Source organism: Dendrobates tinctorius, unplaced genomic scaffold (assembly GCF_039654945.1).
Source record: "Dendrobates tinctorius isolate UK_male_01 unplaced genomic scaffold, ASM3965494v1 ptg000133l, whole genome shotgun sequence".
In the NCBI taxonomy this organism is placed as follows: Eukaryota; Metazoa; Chordata; class Amphibia; order Anura; family Dendrobatidae; genus Dendrobates; species Dendrobates tinctorius.
The window spans coordinates 13,143,985-13,165,799 of record NW_027361801.1 but is presented as its reverse complement, the minus strand read 5'-3'; the positions used below and the strand labels follow the sequence as shown (position 1 = coordinate 13,165,799).

Genomic DNA, 21,815 nt, shown 5'->3' with positions numbered 1-21,815 from the left:
ATCCATTTGTATTCATAACGGTTTATTTCTATGCTGAGTTTCAAATTCATGACCACCCTGTAAGTACTGATAGAAGGGTATATTTGGTACATGAAACGCTCCCTGTAGTTGACTTAAAGATTTATAGGTGTTATTAGTTACCAGCACGCTGATCGCTGGTCTCCCGCAGCGATGCGTGCTGGCCAGCGGGAGACCAGCGATCAAAAAAATGTCCTGGCCATTCCAGGACGATCAGCGATACCCGGCAGGAGGGCCGGTCGTTGATAGGTGTCACACACAGCGATCTCGCTGGTGAGATCGCTGTTGTGTCACAAAACTTGTGACTCAGCAGCGATCTCGCTAGCAAGATCGCCATGTGTGACGGGGGCTTAACAGACTGCCACCTCCAAGATACTACTTTAACATAGTCACTCTAATACCTTAAATATTTTCCTCATCCCATTGTTTGAGATGTTGGATTTGTGAAGCCAAAAAGTATAGTCAGTAGAGATGGGCGGACCCCTGGATCCGGCGGGTTCGGCCGAACAGTTACCTGGACCCCATTCGCTTGAATGGGAGGCCCAAACATCCAGTGTTTGCTATGCTGTCATGTGCATGACAGCACGGCAAACACGGTTTCTGATAAGCATCTAAATCATTACCACCGGTCAAATGACAGCGTGAACCTGCAGCTGTAATCAGAGGTAAAAAGTTTAGCTCTAGTAACTGGCGTCAGCTAATGAGACTACTTTTCCTATTAGGCCGGGGTCACACTTGCAAGAAACTCGCATGAGTCTCGAACATCAATACCTGGCACTCGGATCGGAACGTTCAGCTGCATAGAAATACATGCAGCTGAACGCTCCGATCCGAGTTCCAGTGGCAGTGTCGGGTATTAAGATGTGAGACTGGTGCGAGTTTCTTGCATGTGTGACCCCGGCCTTAGCTTACACCTGCTGCCGCTATAACAGTGAGAGCAGGGGGCAGCTGATGGGCGTATTCTGCGCTCAGCCGTGTGAGCGAGCCCTACACATAACACCCAGAAGAAGAGAAAGATGTTAACAATTTCACTGCCATCACCAGTACTCCAAATGAGTATCATCAGTACTCCAAATGAGTATGTTCTGATATCAATGCAGAAAAAGGAAGGCAGATAGACTGGGAAAATGTAGGTGTTTACAGCAAAAAAAGTGCCTGGCAATGTTTCATAACTTTCTATGCTGGACAAAATAATAAACAAAAACCTTCTATGAGTTTACAAATGAAATGCTCTCTGAGGACATTAGTGCATGCTCCTATGCAAACTTTTTGCTGCTCACTTGCCAGGTGTTGGAGACTAGCAAGAAACTACAGTAGATTGTTAATGCTCTGAATATTCTGGAGGAGTCCAACTTTAAGCCAAATAATTATGTCCTGAATCTCACTTTATATGGACTTTCAAGACTTCGCATACAGTTGTGGCCAAAAGTATTGACACCCCTGTAATTCTGTCAGATAATACGCAGTTTCTTCCTGAAAATGATTGCAAACATAAATTCTTTGGTATTATTATCTTCACTTAATTTGTCTTAAATGAAAAAACACAAAAGAGAATGAAGCAAAAAGCAAAACATTGATCATTTCACACAAAACTCCAAAAATGGGCCAGACAAAAGTATTGGCACCCTCAGCCTAATACTTGGTTGCACAACCTTTAGCCAAAATAACTGCGACCAGCCGCTTCCGGTAACCATCAATGAGTTTCTTACAATGCTCTGCTGGAATTTTAGACCATTCTTCTTTGGCAAACTGCTCCAGGTCCCTGATATTTGAAGGGTGCCTTCTCCAAACTGCCATTTTTAGATCTCTCCACAGGTGTTCTATGGGATTCAGGTCTGGACTCATTGCTGGCCACCTTAGAAGTCTCCAGTGCTTTCTCTCAAACCATTTTCTAGTGTTTTTTGAAGTGTGTTTTGGGTCATTGTCCTGCTGGAAGACCCATGACCTCTGAGGGAGACCCAGCTTTCTCACACTGGGCCCTACATTATGCTGCAAAATTTGTTGGCAGTCTTCAGACTTCATAATGCCATGCACACGGTCAAGCAGTCCAGTGCCAGAGGAAGTAAAGCAACCCCAAAACATCAGGGAACCTCTGCTATGTTTGACTGTAGGGATCGTGTTCTTTTCTTTGAATGCCTCTTTTTTTCTCCTGTAAACTCTATGTTGATGCCTTTGCCCAAAAAGCTCTACTTTTGTCTCATCTGACCAGAGAACATTCTTCCAAAACGTTTTAGGCTTTTTCAGGTAAGTTTTGGCAAACTCCAGCCTGGCTTTTTTATGTCTCGGGTAGGAAGTGGGGTCTTCCTGAGTCTCCTACCATACAGTTCCTTTTCATTCAGACGCCGATGGATAGTACGGGTTGACACTGTTGTACCCTCGGACTGCAGGGCAGCTTGAACTTGTTTGGATGTTAGTCGAGGTTCTTTATCCAACATCCGCACAATCTTGCGTTGAAATCTCTTGTCAATTTTTCTTTTCCGTCCACATCTAAGGAGGTTAGCAACAGTGCAATGGGCTTTAAACTTCTTGATGACACTGCGCACAGTAGACACAGGAACAGTCAGGTCTTTGGAGATGGACTTGTAGCCTTGAGATTGCTCATGCTTCCTCACAATTTGGTTTCTCAAGTCCTCAGACAGTTCTTTGGTCTTCTTTCTTTTCTCCATGCTCAATGTGGTACACACAAGGACACAGGACAGAGGTTGTGTCAACTTTAATCCATGTCAACTGGCTGCAAGTGTGATTTAGTTATTGCCAACACCTGTTAGGTGCCACAGGTAAGTTACAGGTGCTGTTAATTACACAAATTAGAGAAGCATCACATGATTTTTCGAACAGTGCCAATACTTTTGTCCACCCTCTTTTTTATGTTTGGTGTGGAATTATATCCAATTTGTCTTTAGGACAATTCTTTTTGTGTTTTTTCATTTAAGACAAATTAAATGAAGATAATAATACCAAAGAATTTGTGTTTGCAATCATTTTCAGGAAGAAACTGAGTATTATCTGACAAAATTGTTGGGGTGTCAATACTTTTGGCCACAACTGTAACTTACTGCCGCTTTCCAGGCTTAAAACATCATCCCCCAGTCGCCGTCTTTCCCTCTCTGGTTTGGAAAATTGCTAGGGAGCGCACCCCATTTTTCTAAAAAATTATTTATTTAGGAAAAAAAAGGAAAGGACATTACATATTCCTCTCTCTGCTTTAAGGAACTTTCTGTGTGGCTGGTGTCACACTTGCGTGTGTGATGTGAGAAACTCTAGCGAGTCTCTCACATCAACACCCGGAACTCGGGACAGGAATGTGTGTCTGCATGTATTTCTATGCAGCCAGACACTCCGGTTCCGAGTGCTGGCGGCAGTGCCGGGTGTTGATGCGAGAGACTCGTGGGAGTTTCTCGCATCACACTCGCAAGTGTGACACCAGCCTGTCATGTACTTTCAGATGTGACACAAGATTCAACATATGTAAATTAGTACACATGTGTAGTAAGCTGCGTTCCCACAGTTATTACGCATGTGACTAATAATTAGATGTGGTTTTACAGCATCTAATGATAAGGCCCTGTCACACATAGCGATCTCGCTAGCGAGGTCGCTGCTGAGTCACAATTTTTGTGACACAACAGCGATCTCACCAGTGAGATCGCTGTGTGTGACAGCGATCAGCGACCGCCCCCCTTGCCGATATCGCTGCAGGAAAGGCCAGGACACTTTTTTTTGGTCGCTGGTCTCCCGCTGGCCACCACGCATCGCTGCATGTGACAGGCGGGAGACCAGCGATCTGCTGGTAACTAATGTACACATCGGGTATCCAAGGGACGTGCGTCCCTAGATACCCGATGTGTACGTTAGTTACCAGTGCGCTCATGCAGGGAGCTGGTATCTAACGTACACATCGGGTATCTAAGGACGCACGTCCCTAGATACCCGATGTGTACGTTAGTTACCAGCTTCCTGCATCAGCGCGCTGGTTACTAATGAGCACAGCGACGCCGGGCGCTGGGCGTCGCTGTGCTGATCGCTGGTGAAGCTGTCCGTTTGACCGCTCACCAGCGATCACATTGCGATTCACCAGCGATCCTGACACATTGATATCGTTGTCAGGATCGCTGGTGAGTCGCTATGTGTGACTCCAGCCATAGTCTATCGGAATTTTGCGCTGCGGGGACTGAGCGCTTCCGCATCATAAATAGACATGCTGCGGTCTGGAAAGAAGCACCACATGTCCGTTTACGCAGGTCTGCCGCCTGTGTCTTTGAACTTTTTCCTTAAATCCCATCCACTATGCTGTAACATCTGGACGCTGCGGATGTACGCAGGGTCCAACCTGTAGCATTTACTGACTGTGTGCACATACCCTATCTGCAAACAGGAAATCATTTTTTTTCCTTCCCAGAAGCTAGCTTTCAATAAGCTTTATTTCAAGTGACAAAAAAACGCATGCAATAAAAAGACACATCAAAAACGCAGATGACCTGCCAGTGACCACAGATGCAGATTTCACCTGCGTCAAATCCTGAGCAAATACTGAGCCAATCCTGACAGTGGAAACATACCCTTATTCTTCTCTTCTTGATGTTTTTCAGTAAGTGCTAAATTATTAAAACGTATCTGTATAAAATATGGATATAACATGCCTTATACAAGAACACTTACCTTCTGAAATAACTTTGACTATGTACAGATAACAGATGAGCAGGCTCTTAATTTCATATGAATCCAATCGGGTATAAGGAGACACGGTGCTCTTTGTGGAGCTTCTACGCATCTGAAGAGGACAGAAAAAAAAGAACCATTAAAGTGAATCTATCAGAAGGTTTTTGGTATGGAATAGGAAAGCAGCATGATGTAGGGGCAGAGAACCTGATTACACTGATGTGTCACTTGCGGTTTCAAGAAAATCAGAGTTTAATCAGCAGGAGATTATCAGCACAGGACTAGGTGTCTGGTCCCTCCTAGTCAGCTTCTCTGTGTAGCCCAGCCACCACCACTAATTCACAGCTTTCTGTCAATGATGAGTGTACACAGAAAGCTGCCAATCAGTGGTGTGGGTGGGGTTATGGAGGGATCAGCATTTAGAGCACTGCTAGATCTACAGTAGAGAAAACTGTGATTGTATCAAAATGACCATGCAGACCAGCAAGTGACACATTACTGGAATCAGGTTCTCTGCTCCTATATCATGCTGCTCTCATAGCAATCTGATATTGTCTGCAGTACTGATGTTAAGTCAATAGCATTGCAGCCAATCAGTGAGCGCAGCGGGTTGTGCAGTCTACTCAGGCAGAGACATTGCGCTCAGTTATTGGCAGCAGCGCTGTCAACATGACATCAGAACTGCAGAACATAAGTCGCCGGGAGTAGTAACAGATATTCAGCACTGGACCTGAGAACAGCAAGTAAAGCTCATTGTTTCAAAGAAAAAATAAATAAATCAGAAAACACCTTTAATTCTTTACTTTTCCGATATGAAACCTACTGCAGACAACTATCAGACTTGTCAGACAATCAGGTGCCAAACTATAGGAATTTTGTGGTAAAGACAGTTTTTAGTGACATAAACCTACATTTTCTCCATTCATGGCGTGCTCCATTGTCACATCTATGTTGATAGATCCACGTGAGTCCTCTCTCTTCATGATGCAACCATTTGAGAATGAGGAGCTGTAACCTTCAATCAGAACAAAGGACATATTATGAAATTACATTTATATTAAAATAATTAATCCAATAAATCACTTTCAACATTTGTGCAAAACTCAAGAAATGTTCCACCTCTGGCTGTTAAAGGCAGATGATGGCTGATTAACATAGTCATCATCTGCCAGAAAAGATGCGGACTCAGTTCCTGAGCCTGCATCAAAATCATTGAGCAGACATACAGTATGACACACCAATACATCATATATTTGAAAGGGGTTAATAACCAAGGCATGTAAGAACGTGTTTTTCTGCATGTAACATAGTTTTGAAGGCTGAAGGAAGACCTTATGTCCATCTAGTTCAGCCTATTTTTAGTGCAGCTGTTCTGCATTGTTGATCCTGGGAAAGGCAAAATACCCACAGAGCAGAAGCCAATTTTCTCCATAGGGAAAAAAATTCCTTCCCCTAAGCTGGGTCAACCATCTACCTATAATATTCTGTTATTCGTAACCTTCTATATTGTAAGGCTAGTTTCACACTAGCATTTTTGAGCGCAGCGACGGCCTGCGCACGGCCGCCGCTAAGCCCCGCCCCCTGCCGCGCCTCCGCCGGTATCTTTATCACTGGGGGCGCAGGCCGTGCACAGTATGCGTTTGGCGGCGCATGCGCCTTTTTGACGGTGCGCCGGCGCAACCAAACTGCAGCAGGTTGCGTTTGGCGCAGGTCTCCTACGCCGCCAAACGCATACTGCGCAGGCCTGCGCCCCCAGTGATAAAGATAGAGGACGCAGGGTGCATGCAGTGTCATGCGCCGGTAGGCGGAGCTACCGGCGGAGGCGCGGCAGGGGGCGGGGCTTAGCGGCGGCCGTGCGCAGGCCGTCGCTGCGCTCAAAAACGCTAGTGTGAAACTAGCCTTACTCACAAGAAAAGCATCCATTCCTTTCTTAAATTCATTCAGTGAGTTGGCCATCACCACTTCCTCAGGAAGAGAATTCCAGAGCCTCACTGCTCTTACCGTGAAGAACCCTCTTTTATGCTGGTGCAGAAATTGTCTTTCCTCCAAACGAAGAGAATGCCCCCTTGTTCTTGTCACAGTCCTTGGTACAAACAGTTCATTGGAGAGATCTCTGTACTGCCCTCTGATATACTTGTACATATATATTAGGTCTCCCCTAAATCTTCTCTTTTCTAGAGTAAATAGACCTAATTTTGATAACCTTTCTGGGTATTGTAGTGAACCAACTCCATTTATCATTTTAGTAGCCCGCCTTTGACCCCTTTCAAAGGGTGCTCCTTACTCGATACTGAATAATTCGAGATGTTTTGAAAATGTTTGCACATCATTAACATGTCTATCAATCCAGTGATTCCAATAATTCCACCGCCCCAGTATAAATATTATATTTTAAGAAATTCACTGCAGCTTTTACAGAGCGGTGAAACCTGACATTTTGTTTATTTGTTGTGAGAAGAAAAATGTTGATTTACAGCATTGTTGCAAGATTTATCACCTTGTTGCTGTTTATTGCTAGAAATTAAATGGTAACTGAAAATTTACAATGAAATTAACAGCAGGGAAAAAAACCAAACTGAGTAAGTGGCATAATGTATCATGAATGATGTCAAAGTTTCCTATTCTAAATATTCTTGACTGCCACGTTTACAATACTATTGTTGCAACACTTAATGATTTGTTATAACAGTAAATAGGGACTTGCTGTATATCAAGATTAAAAGGAATTTATAACAAGAGGTTATACTTTTATGGTACAACTCCTTTAAGAGACAATTCCATTAATGAAAACTTGCTTGTGCTACAAGGGAAGAGAAGGGTGGAAGGAAAATATTAAGATTTTATAAAAAGTATTATTATTATTATTATTATTAACCAGTTAAAGACCAGGCCATGTACTCCTGTTCCTGACCAGTCACGTGTTAGTTTTTTCACACATGTGGTTTAAAGAGCTGTAAAAAAAAAGTTAGCGATATTCAAATAGTTTTTGCATCTTTTTTTCCTGACTTGGGAGACCTAATAATTAAGTTATTTTAATTTTTTTTCCCCCCTCGATATTGGACAATATCTGTGGTATTATAAAGGAAAAAAAAGTGTTTCACAGTTTTCTTTTTTATAACCACTAAAATACATTTTAAATTGTGTTCTTTCTGTATAAAATCATTTTTATATAGCGTTCACTTTTTTTTTCTACCAGGACAGCTAGTAAGATATCTAAGGTTACACAGAAGAACTGACTGGGTCTCCTAGGAACCAGTAGCTCCTGCTCCCTCCCTAAACCCAGTGATCATATGACCGCTGGGTCCGGAGGATGAAGCGCAGTCAGCTTTTCCTATACTGTATTCACAGTGCTGGTTTAACACTGTATACAGTGAACGAGAATGCAGACATGGTAATAAACCAACTCTGCCTTCTATATGGGAGTCCGGCTGTGTTTGACAGCTGCTATACACAGCGCTTGTTCAGCGCTGTATACAGTGAACGAGAATGCAGACATGGTAATAAACCAACTCTGCCTTCTATATGGGAGTCCGGCTGTGTTTGACAGCTGCTATACACAGCGCTTGTTCAGCGCTGTATACAGTGAACGAGAATGCAGACATGGTAATAAACCAACTCTGCCTTCTATATGTGAGTCCGGCTGTGTTTGACAGCTGCTATACACAGCACTTGTTCAGCGCTGTATACAGTGAACGAGAATGCAGACATGGTAATAAACCAACTCTGCCTTCTATATGGGAGTCCGGCTGTGTTTGACAGCTGCTATACACAGCGCTTGTTCAGCGCTGTATACAGTGAACGAGAATGCAGACATGGTAATAAACCAACTCTGCCTTCTATATGGGAGTCCGGCTGTGTTTGACAGCTGCTATACACAGCGCTTGTTCAGCGCTGTATACAGTGAACGAGAATGCAGACATGGTAATAAACCAACTCTGCCTTCTATATGTGAGTCTGGCTGTGTTTGACAGCTGCTATACACAGTTCTTGTTCAGTGCTGTATACAGTGAACAGAAATGCAGACATGGTAATAAACCAACTCTGCCTTCTATATGGGAGTCCAGCTGTGTTTGACAGCTGCTATACACAGTGCTTGTTCAGTGTTGTATACAGTGAACAGAAATGCAGACATGGTAATAAACCAACTCTGCCTTCTATATGTGAGTCCGGCTGTGTTTGACAGCTGCTATACACAGTGCTTGTTCAGCACTGTACACAGTGAATGGGAATCCAGACATTTGGCTTTGTTTGGCAGCTGCTTCCTACTCATGCATATGCACGATCTTCTGCAGCTGCTCTAATATGCTGTGATGTTTTAGAAAAGTCACTATACAGTATAATGCAGATGGCCCAGACATTTATGGTCTGTGGGTGGTCCAGAAGTAGTTAAGGCTGGAGCTTCAGACAGTTTTTGGTCTGCAGGTGGCTACAATGTTTTCCCATTGGGAAAAAAGTTGTGGGTGTGATAAAGGTTATCTTGAGAGTTTTAAATTAATTAAGTAACTTTTCACCTTTTGGGGATAAACTGATGTTTCACTTATCAAAGACATTGTCAAAATACACAGCATAACGTAGATATGATTTTTTTTTGGCAGTGCATCACATTGGCTGTTGCATTCTGCCCTATAGGTTATTATGGATTCAGTCCCTCTAGTAAAAGAGACATTCATAAAAGTGTTCTAGAATAATATAGCAACCCATTACATTTTCTACTGTAAACTAAAGTAACATTTTTATGTGTTTTTTTTTTTTAATAAAAATTGAGAAGTTATTACTCACCAGCGTCTTTGTCTATGATCAAACTTGATCTGTTGGAGGAAGAAAAACTGCACATAAATGTGTCCCTGGACGCCTGTAAAAAAATAACGTAGTGTAAGTGACAAGCATTTAATGGGAACCGGTTGGTCATTCATGCTGCAAAAAGCTCAGGCAGCATAAAATACAAACAGGCTCCATCATTTCTGACGGCTTTGTTTTACTTTGAAACTCTGACATAAAAGAGAAAACATACGTAGATTGCCAAATAACCCGGGTATTAGCGTATAGAGACCTGTCGATCGAGCCAAGCAATTCAGGAGGAGCCAGAGCGATCCACCCAGGGGACGCCTCTCCCCTTGCCAGGCTCATTTTTTTTAATAGCCTCAGTGTTTCACAGTAAAATATAAATTACAGGATTACTGTAGAGAAAGTTTTCTCTGTATTTCATGCTGCCCATGATTCCCTTTAAATTAATTAAGCTTTTAACACATTAAACAATGTCACTGTGTCCACATTTAGTTGTATGTTAAAATAGAAAGATGCCAGAATGATATTGATAGCAAAAAAAAAAAAAAAGAGGAAAAAAAGGACATCTGTGCTCTTAGTTGTACTAAACACCAAAATGAAAGGTTTAGGTGTAGTTTTCACTAGATCTTTGGCTTCCATGGTAGCTCATCTACCCATAAAATAAAGTCATTATGTCACTGACATAAGAATGGTTTTGTCTAGTTTCTATTACAACTCAGTATTTTTTACTACAGGATACACTCACTGTTCATGTCTTTAAAAATGAAAATACATATGGTACTGTATGTCAGAAGCAATAAATGTTTTTTGATATGCCATATAAAACAGCTGTTTTACACCAAAGATACTATAAAATCCCATGTACAATCTACTGGTTAAAGTTTACTTAGCTACAAATACCCTTTTCCATGTGAGAATACTAAAAAGGCAGGCCGAATTCATAGAGCCTTTTTTTCTTTTAAGTAAAAAAAAGAAGATTTTTGGCACCCACCATAAAATCTCTTTCGTAGCCTACATTGGGGGGACACAGTATACCATAAATGGTGTGTCCAACCAAAGAAGTGCCCAAGACATGGACTTAAAATTTTTATTGTGCTGGATTTACTTTTGGTACGATGGTCAGTTTTTACAATTTGCATGTCTTCTGTACTTCTTGTATGAAAAAACTATCAAGTCATAAAACGAACATCCCTTGGATGACACAGATGGCATCAGAGTGCTGTCCATTTGTTCATGAATCCATTCACTTAAATAGGCGACTACGGTATGCAACACAAATGCAATGATGAAAGTGGGACAAGACTCCATTGTTATTTCATTTATTTTTTTTTATATGTACAAAAAATTAATTTCCTAAGGAAGGATATGTGAAAAGTCACAATGACTGTCTTCTACTATTCAAATATTTATTAAATATATAAAAGATGGCATTAATAGTACCGTCTCTATTTTTGCAGATCAGATTAGGCTATGTAGTACAGTGCAGTCGATGGAAGATCTTCATAAATTGCAGGCTGACTTGAACAAACTCAGTGGTGGGATTTCCACTTGGCAAATGAGGTTCAAAGTGGAGGACTGTAAAATTATGCATCTGGCCACGGATAACCTACAGGCATCATATGTTGTAGAGGGAGTAAAACTAGGAGTAGGATCTGGGTGTACTTGTAGATTGGGAAAACCACAAAAACATTGCCAGAGAAAGTAAAAATAATCCTAAAATATTCTTTAACTACATAAATAAAAAACTAAAAAATGACAGTGTTGGTGCCTTTAAAAATAGTCTGGGTGAAATGATGGATGAGGAAAAAGCCAATATGCTAAATGACTTTTCTTTCTACAGTATTTACACATGAAAATCCCATGACTGATAACATGATCAGTGATAAAAAAAAATTCTCCATTAAATGTCACCTGCTTAACCCAGCAGGAAGTACGGCGGCATCTAAAAATCATGAAAGTTGACAAATCCCCAGGCCCGGATGGGATACACCCCCGAGTACTGCAGGAATTAAGTACAGTCATAGATAGACCATTATAGCAAACGTGGTGCCAATATTCAAAAAGGGGACAAAAACTGAACTTGGAAATTATAAGCCAGTGAACTTAACCTCTACTGTGGATAAAATCCTGGAGGGTTTTCTAAGAGATACTATACTGGAGTATCTAAAGAAGAATAACCTCATGACCCAATATCAACATGGGTTTACAAGGGACCGTTCCTGTCAGACTAATCTGATAAGCTTCTATGAAAAGGTAAGTTCCGGACTGGACCAAAGAAAATGCAGTGGACGTGGCGTATATGGACTTTTCAAAAGCTTTTGATACGCTGCAACACAAAAGGTTGATACATAACAGGAGAACAATGGGGATAGGAGAAAATATTTGTAAGTGGGTTAAAAGCTGGTTCAGGGATAGGAAACAAAGGGTGGTTATTACTGGACTGGGTCACGCATATGCGCATATTCATGATTTTAATGAGCGGTACCATGTAACCGTTGAAGGCAGGAAGAACAGTGCGCCGAACATGGAACAAGCACGGGGGGCTGCAGAAACATGCCAGGAGAGGTGAGTATGACGGGGGGAGCTATATTCACCTGACCCCCGTTCCACCGCTGTACGTCGCTCTGCTGTCTTGCGTCCTCTGGCAGTGACGTTCAGGTCATAGGGCGCCATGACGTAGGTAGCAGGCACCCTCTGCCTGAACATTCACTGCAGAGCAGCGGCAGCAGCGACGAGGTGAGTATATAGGTTTTTTTTTAATTGCGGCAGAAGCATAATAAGGGGCCACTCATCAATGTGCAGCATAATCAAATCAATCAAATCAAATTTATTATCGCCAAGTACATATTACATATATACAAGGAATTCTTTGTGGCAAAGAGGCAACATAATATAACAACAGATACAACAAGTAACATCTAACAAGACAGATACAGTATATAGTCTACACATGACGATTTAATTGTTGAACAGAGAGTGGATAGAAGCTGTTCATATGGCGGTTGGTGCTGCATTTGGGGACTCTGAAGCGACGTCCTAAAGGGAGTAGTTGGAATGAGGAGTGTCCTGGGTGAGAGGGATCGGATGAAATTTTCAATGCGTGGGATCGAATACTCTTATCATAAAGATCCTGGATTTTAGGCAGGGGGGAACCTATAATTCTCTCTGCTGTTCTGAAAGTCCTTTGTAAGCGGAGTTTGTCATGCACAGTGGCTCCCCCATACCAGACTATCAGAGAGGAACAAATCACAGATCTGATGACAGCATTAAAGAATAAGATCAGCAGATTCTTAGACAAACCATATCTTTTCAGCTGATAAGGGGCCACTCATCACTGTGCAGCATAATAAGGGGCCACTCATCACTGTGCAGCATAATAAGGGGCCACTCATCACTGTGCAGCATAATAAGGGGCCACTCATCACTGTGCAGCATAATAAGGGGCCACTCATCACTGTGCAGCATTATCAGGGGTCACTCATCACTGTGCAGCATTATCAGGGGCCACTCATCACTGTGCAGCATTATCAGGGGCCACTCATCACTGTGCAGCATTATAAGGGCCCACTCATCACTGCGCAGCATTATAAGGGGCCACTCATCACTGTGCAGCATTATAAGGGGCCACTCATCACTGTGCAACATTATAAGGGGCCACTCATCACTGTGCAACATTATAAGGGGCCACTCATCACTGTGCAACATTATAAGGGGCCACTAATCACTGTGCAACATTATTCGTATCTATTTTTATTTTTGAAATTTACCAGTAGTTTCGGCATTTTCCACCCTAGGCTTATGCGTGAGTCAATAAGTTTTCCCAGTTTTTTGTGACAAAATTGGGGGGGGGGGGGGTCTGGCTTATACACGAGTATATACGGTATGTGCTTAATTGTAAAACACTGGGCAAAACTGTCACTAAAAGAGACCTAGGTGTATGGGTGGACGACAAACTCACATTTAGTGGCCAGTGTCAGGCAGCTGCTGCAAAGGCAAATAAAATAATGGGGAGCATTAAAAGAGACATAGATGCTCATGAGGAGAACATCATTTTACCTCTGTACAAGTCACTAGAATACTGTGTACAGTTCTGGTCTCCAGTGTATAAGAAAGACATAGCTGAACTGGAGCGGGTGCAGAGAAGAGCGACCAAGGTTATTAGAGAACTGAGGGGTCTGCAATACCAAGACAGGTTATTACACTTGGGGTTATTTAGTTTGGAAAAACGAAGGCTTAGGGGTGATCTTATTACAATGTATAAATATATGAGGGGACAGTACAAAGACCTTTCTAATGATCTTTTTACTCAGACCTGTGACGGGGACAAGGAGGCATCTTCTATGTCTGGAGGAAACAAGGCTTAATCATAATCACTGATGCAGATTCTTTACTGTAAGAGCAGTGAGACTATGGAACTCTCTGCCGTATGATGTTGTAATGAGTGATTCACTACAAAAATTTAAGAAGGGACTGGATGCCTTTCTTGAAAAGTATAATGTTACAGGGTATATACAGTATACTAGATTCCTTGATAGGGCGTTGATCCAGGGAACTAGTCTGATTGCCGTATGTGGAGTCGGGAAGGAATGTTTCTCCTCAATGTGGATCTTAGTGTTTGCCGCATGGGTTTTTTTTGCCTTACTCTGGATCAACATGTTAGGCTATGGGTTGGACTAGATGGACTTAAAGTTTGCTTTCAACCTTAAATACTGTTACTATGTTAAGAGGACTTGGAAATCCTTCAAAAATATTCAAAAACACCAGAAAAAAGGCAGAGATGCGTAGGCCTCCAAACAAATGCACTATCAGGGTGCAATGGACCCAATTAAGGATGGCGGCAACACAGGTGCCACAATACTGATGAAATAACCACTCTCAACCTACCAATTCATGGAGGGGGTGGTTGTTTGGTATATCAGTGCACAAAAAATAGTCTGCATGCGGCGCCGTTCACAAACAGGTGATGCAGAGCTTCTGGCTTACAGCCTATTAGTGATGTCCATACTCTTAGATCAGGCGCGCTGCCCAGTGCTAATCAAAAGCCCAGTGCTAATCAAAAGCCCAGTGCTAATCAAAATACATCCCGTGTAAACAGACGCCACAGTTTACAGAGCCATCTGGGCCCAACTGCACCCTGAAAAATAAAGTGCAGAAAACACATATAAATATATGTGAGGTATTAGTTGAAATAATGACCAAAATATGGAAGCTTGCAACACACGTCAAGGGTCCCAACACTTGAGGGTCCTATCACTAAATAGCAAAACCACAAAAAGAGGACTTTTGTTTGGAGGCCTTGACAGGAAAGCATCTCTGCCTTTTTTTCTGGTGTTCTTGTACTTGTACATTGCAGATTAAATAGCTTTGGAGTTAATCAGCGGCATCTAAAGGATATTGTCATGTATTAAAAGATGTATGAACTTGGCGACATAATACTATCACTTTACAAATAGTGCAATCTCATCTTGAATATGCAGTTCAATTCTGGGTGTGGGTGTTAGTTTATAGAAAGGATGCCCTGGAGTTAGAAAGGTACAGAGAAGAGCCACAAAACTGATGAAAAGACATAGTTATGAAGAAAAACTAATTATATTTATTTAGTCTTCAGAAGAAAAGTATAAGGGATTAACATGGTTAACAAGTACATAAATGGCCCATACAAAAAGTATGGTCAAACATTGTTTTTCTTGTAAAACCCCCTTAAAAGTCAAAGGAGAATTCGGTCTGTCTGGAATATGAAAGGTTCAATCTCCAGAGGAGAAAAGCTTCCTTACCATAAAAATTATTAATCTTAATTATATTAGATGACCAGCACCTATCTCACCCAAATCTCCTATACACAGGATTGCTTGTTCAACCGAATGCTCCTGTGTTCTTTATGATGTCAAGGAGAATAAAAGGGTTGGCAGTCCGAAATCAGACATGCAGGATAGGGATGAGTGGACCCACTTTATTCCAAACTTCGATTGGATACCAGAACTGTACTTGAACCAGAACCCCATTTTTTTTTCTCTTTCCTCTCTCTCACGTTCATGTTCAGAGTTTAGCACCAGACAGTAAGGCTATGTGCACACGTTGCAGAATTTTTGCAGATACACAGCGTTTTCTCTGTGCGGAATTGCACAAAATCCGCAAAGAATTGCTCAAGCAAGGTTAATCAATGGGAATCCAGAATTGTTGTGCGCATGCTGCAGAAAAATCTGTCCTGATTTGCAGTGTTTTATTTTCCGCAGCATGGCAATTCTTTTTAAGGATCTGCAGCGTTTCTGCACCCATTGACTTCCAATGAGTCAGTCAAATCCGCAGCAAAACTGCAGAAGTAAAAAGGTTTGCGGATTTGCTGAGGATGTGCTGGCAAAAACACTGCAGAAAAGGAGATGAAGTCAGAAGGAGGAAGAGCTCGTGGGCAGACACTATATGTGTGGCAGAGAATATATGTGAGTGGAGAATATGTGCGTGTGTCTGCGGGTGTCTGTGTGTGTGTATGCGGATGTGTGAGGGTGTTTGTGTGTGAGCGACTGTGTTCGGTAACGCTACCACCAGGACTGTCGATCACAACGCTGCGGGATCATGCTGGCAGATGTCAGCATGATTCCGCAGCTGACTGTGACCCGCAGCAATGACCTGTGGTAAAAAACAGGCAGGTGTGACCACTCTACCCGGCGATACACTGACTGGAAATTATCACTCCTGCAGTGTATTGGCTGATCAGCTCCATGCTGTCACTTGCAGCACCACTGCAAGGGAGAGTTCTCACACCACACAGTGGTAGTGCCATGAGAACACCGGAGCTGTGAACTCCGGCGAACTCTCACTGCTGTGCAGTGATACAATGACAGGAGGTAATATCTCCCGTAGTGTATCACCGGAGGCCGGGTAGAGCGGTCCCAATGTGACTGCTCTACACGTGAGATCGTCGTGGGACACTCCGTATTAAGTGGACTATGTCGTATGTTGGTTTATTATTTTATTTTTGTGGCAGGAGACGAGGGAGTCGGGGAACAGGCATTCGGTAAGTATGGTTTAATTAAGATTAATAAAGGACTTTATTCTGCTTTACCAAATAACTATAGGATTAGTAATGGATAGGTGTCTTAGAGACGCCTCTCCATTGCTAAGCCGTGGGATTGATGTCACCGGACAAAACAAAGGTGACATCAACCCCACAGATATGAACCCCACTTGCCACCGTGTTATGAATGAGTCACCGTAGGAGGCAAAAACAGAAATACTAGCTAAGTCCAGAAAACCAGAGAAGATGGCAGCTATCAGATTACAGACCCCTGAACCTATCAACAACAACTAGCAGTAGCCGTGGGGGGTTCCTACGATGCCCTAGATCCCTCGATCACAGCCGGAGAACTACATAGGCCTAAAGACAGAAAGGGAAATCTAAACTGCCCCAGAGCAGACCCCAAAGCAATAGGCAGCCCCCAACACATAATGACGGTGAAGCAAGATGAAAAAACACTTACACAGATAGAAAGATAGGCTGAGCAAAAGATGGGGCCAAAGCTAACTACATAGGACAGGATAGAAAAGCTGCTGTCTGTAATCCGCCAAAACCCTATCAAAACAAGAGCCAACAGCTGATAGGGAAAAAAGCCCTGAAGACGCTAGGCTTCAAAAAGACTATATCAGCACTCAGGTATCTTCTGAAGACAGAGCAAAAAGGAATTCAGCACACCCCAGCAGGGAATGGAAGAAATCAAGAAAAACACGGCAAAACAAAACCAAAAACACAAATGCAAAAAGCAGAGCAGAAAACTTAGCTTTTGAGGAGCAGGAATCAAGACTGGTCTCCTAGAATCCCTCAGAGAGATCACCAGCAAGGCAGAAGGGCGTCGGCCGCCTTATATCCAGTCAGCAATTCCCGTCACCCAGTCATCATCATCCTGCCCAGATGCTTGGTAATCAGCCTCACTACCTTCCTTCACCAGAAGAGGGAGTTCATCAGACCTCAATGGTGAAGGGGAAAATGAACTCACAACACCACCGCTACAGAGCAAGTGGGAAGAGAGAGGCAACGTACCATAATAATAATAATAATAATAATAATAAATTTTATTTCTATAGGATGCACCATTTCTGGGGCGGTTGAGAGCTGTTATTAGCCTGGGGGGTGCCAATATCTAGGGCCCCTTCCCAGACTATTAATATCAGCCCACATCTGTCTGTCTAGCCTTTGCTGGTTCAATTTTATAGGGGGAACCCATGTCAATTTTTTCTGGAGTTCCCCTGTAAAATAGCCAGTAAAGTCTAAGCAAACATCTGCGAGCTGATATTAATAGCCTGAGAACCTTTATGGCTATTGGCTCCTTCCCAGATTATTAACATCAGCACTCAGCCGTTGGATTTCCCTCTGCTGGTTATGAAAATTACGCGGGAGTCCATGCAATTTTTTTAAAACATTTGTTTGAAAAATAAACAGATATTGTGTTTCATGCAGATTTGATGTGCGCATGCGTGTGTCTTTATTTAACTCTTCATGTACCGTTTTATTAATGAGGGTATCTAAATGCAGTGCTTGCAGACCTCAAATAATGCTAAGAAAACAAGTTCATAATAATTTAGAAACAACAATACTAATATTTTAACTCAGGAAGAGTCCACAAATCAATATTTTGTACAATAACCATGATTTTTAATCACAGCTTTCATGCGTCTTGGCATGCTTTCCACCAGTCTTTTGAAGGGGATTGAAGAAGAATATCCCTTTAATGCCATCTCCCCTTTAAAGAGTTCTAATATAAATATATTGTACAGATATGTTTATGCTCCGGTACTGCTACACTATTGTGCATTACCGCTGTTCTCACTGGTACTACCACAGTATATGTGTTACCAAGATGTATAGATTGTATGGTATTGTATTATGTTTTGTATAAGCTTAGGGTAAGTCAGTGCATCCTTCGGGTTCAATAGTGGAGGGCACTATTAATATACAGTTCATAGATATGGGTAAGTAGTTCTGTTGTGGGCCACTAGATGGGGGATACTAGTGGGCCTTGTTAGGTATAGCTGATAGGAAGTTAACATGGGGTTAACTGTAGGAGGAGCTGCTATGGGTTAAGTAAGCGTAGCTAATAGGAACCAGGCAGAAGGGAGAGCACGCCCGATAAGTCCACAAGGGCTCTAAGCCCAGGATGCCATAGCAGCTACGCAATGTTGCTAGAAGAAGAATGCAAGGGCACAGTCAGATGGGTGCTGGATAAGACCGGAGCACCCAGGGGAGTTGCAGTTTATGACAGCAGAAGGAACGGAAAGGAAATTGTGGTCCAAAAGTCATGCAGGATGCAGAGTATTCACCATGTGGCAGATCTTAAAATAGGGCTGAAGCCTGCAAGTCTGAGGTGAAGTGGATGAACGGGATCCCCTATATCTTGAGGTCCTACAGGAGTGATGCTGTGGTACCACAAAGGGCGCTACTACTCCGTAATGCACGTGAGAATACAGAACGTAAGAATGGAAAAGTGCAGGAGGAATGCTGTGTGGACTGTAATGTAACTGATGTGTCCGGGACCATTGAAGAGAACAGTAAAATCATTGAGTTGACTTCTGAACTGGTATCTGTGTCCGTTATTTCAACCTTAAGCACTGGAATCAAGTGTACAGGAGCTGGATGGCACCGCAATGGAATCCCTGTCTGTGGACCAGCACCTCAAACAGGTATGCCGGTAGAAGCTGAAAGTTTTCCTGTGGGAGGAGGCCAGGACACCAGAGCTCCGGTGTCCTTGGCTGCGACTACCGTCCTGGCCGCCTCTTACACTTTCACATTCCAGAGGTATTCAATGGGGTTCAGGTCTGGAAATTGGGCTGGCCATGACAGGGATTTGATGTGGTGGTCCTTCATCGAAACATTGATTGACCTAGCTGTGTGGCATGGCGCATTGTCCTGATGGAAAAACCAGTCCTCAGAGTTCGGGAACATTGCCTGAGCAGAAGAAATCAACAGTTTTTCCAGGATAACCTTGTATGCGGCTTGATTTATACATCCTTCGCAAATATTAAACTACCCGATTCCAGCCTTGCTGAAGCATCCCCAGATCATCACCGATCCTCCACCAAATTTCACAGTGGGTGCAAGACACTGTGGCTTGTATGTTTCTCTAGGTCTCGGTCTAAGCTGAAAATTAGACTCATCAGAGAAGATTACCTTACTCCAGTCCTCTATGGTCCAATCCTTATGGTTTTTGTCAAACTTCAGTCTGGTTCTCCTTTGCTTCTCATTGATGAAAGGCTTTATTCTTCCTTTACATGACTTGAGCCCTGCCTCTAGGAGCCTGTTACGAACTGTTTTTGCCATGCACTTCACCCCAGCTGCCATTTGCCATTCCTTTCGTAGGTCACTTGATGTCATCGTGTGGTTGTTGAGTGACATTTGAATAAGATGACGGTCATCCTGGTCAGTGGAGAGTCGTTTTCACCCTCTGCCAGTCTATAAGCTTTGTCTGCTGCTTGACATTGTTGTAATGGACTGCAGTCTTAGAAATTTTAAGGAAGGAGGCAACATGACTCTCACTGTATCCCTCTGCTAGTAAAGCCAAAATTGAGCCCTTCTTTTCCTCACTCAAGACTTATCTTTTCAACTCCTTTGGCATGTTTAAAAGTTATTTTTTCATTCCTATTACTTTTGGGATATTACAAGCACTTGTTTTGCCATCCAGCTTGTCCTATTGCAAGAGGATTGTGTACACCACAGCAGGGTTTTTTTTTATACTTTCCTTCGTTAAATAAGATTTGGTTCAGGTGATCACCTAATCAGAAGCACATTAAGTAAAATGAAGTGTACTCTGGTTGGAATTCAACTGACACTGGAATGGAATGTCTGTCAGACATGTAGCGAAGCTGTTTTTTTTTTTTTTTTTTTTTTAAACGGTGCAGTGGTCTCTTAATTTTTGTCAGATCTGCATATATATATATATATTTATATACATACATACATATACACACACACACAAGGTGGTCCAAAAGCAGGTGAACAGTATGTGTAATAGGGTAATGAAACATTTCCTAATAAAATGATTGGCCAAAGAGGTTCACTTGATTGGCCAGCAGGTTCACCAGACTTGACCCCAATGGATTTTTTCTTTTGGGGAGTACTCAAGGACAAAGTTTATAGTTGAAAACCAAAAAGTGTCAGTGATTTGAAAAATTACATAAGAGATGCATTTCAAGAAATTAATACCCAAAGAGACTTGTGCAAAAATGTTTATCGAAGCATAAGAGGCCACCTACTTTTGGACCACCCGTATGTGTATATTCACTTGGTATGTCTTTCAACTAACCCCCTGCTTTACCCCAGTGTTATTTATGTCCATGTTTACTATGGCTTGATCATAAGCATCTGGTCCAGTCTTAATTGTCTGACCAAGATGAGCACAGGCCACTCCTCTCAGCTTCACACCTGAATGCACTTTGTAGCACATATATTGCATAGCACAAGTCTGCCAAGACTTTAGTCTGCAGTGTGTATCCTAGAAGTGTGTATCTTAAAAGTGTGAGATGATATGAATATATGCATTAATCCAGACTTGAACCAGAAGGGAACAGAAGGTAACTGGAAAGAGTCACTGTAAACAATGTCTCTGTTTGTTTCCACTCTGACACCTATAATCCTTCACTTTCTGATAACCCCACTAATCCCTACACCAAGCAAGGAACTGTTCATTTCTTCTTCAATCCTTCCAATCCATATCACCTCTTGCTCACATCTGTTTCTCAACATACAATCCTCTGTCTCCAAACACAGACAGCCCCCTCATGCCCTCTCCTGCTCCCACCTGCTAACACTCTCTCTGCTCCTCCTCACTGCCGGCGATATCTCTCCAAATCCTGGTCCTCCTCACCACATTCCCACAGTCATTTCTACCTCCCATCCATGCCCAATCACAACTTTCCGTAACCACTCCAACCTTATACACATTTTCCCAGCCCCAGCTTCCCCAGTCCCACTAACAGGAGCTCTGTGGAACGCTCGCTCTGTCTGCAACAAACTTTCCTTCATCCATGATCTTTTTATTACTAACAAACTTTCCTTCCTCGCTATCACCGAAACCTGACTCTCCCCCTCTGACACAGCCTCTCCTGCTGCACTCTCGTATGGTGGATTACTCCTTTCCCACACCCCCCACCTCAGCAGCAAGCATGGCGGAGGAGTTGGTTTTTACCTGTCAGATAACTGCTCCTTCACCCCAATCCCACTGCCACCCTCTGTTACCCTCCCTTCCTTTGAGGTGCACTCTGTGCGCATCTACTCTCTCTCCAGCCTCCAACTAGCTGTCATATACTGCCCTCCAGGGTCAGCCACCACCTTAACGACTTCACCACCTGGCTACTTCATTTTCTTTCCA

At 42.7% G+C, this 21,815-nt stretch overlaps 1 protein-coding gene across 4 annotated transcripts in view; it reads right to left on the bottom strand.

The window, feature by feature from the left end:
* The window catches only part of DOCK11 (dedicator of cytokinesis 11), a 481,846-nt gene that overhangs the window by 211,733 nt on the left and 248,298 nt on the right, over positions 1 to 21,815 (bottom strand). For all 4 annotated transcript variants that reach the window (XM_073543480.1, XM_073543481.1, XM_073543483.1 and 1 more), the window contains 3 exons: positions 9,457 to 9,529; positions 5,589 to 5,692; positions 4,678 to 4,789 (listed from right to left, as the gene is read on the bottom strand). In XM_073543480.1, the coding sequence (XP_073399581.1) occupies positions 4,678 to 4,789; positions 5,589 to 5,692; positions 9,457 to 9,529 (289 nt within the window). The remainder of the gene's footprint in view (positions 1 to 4,677; positions 4,790 to 5,588; positions 5,693 to 9,456; positions 9,530 to 21,815) is intronic.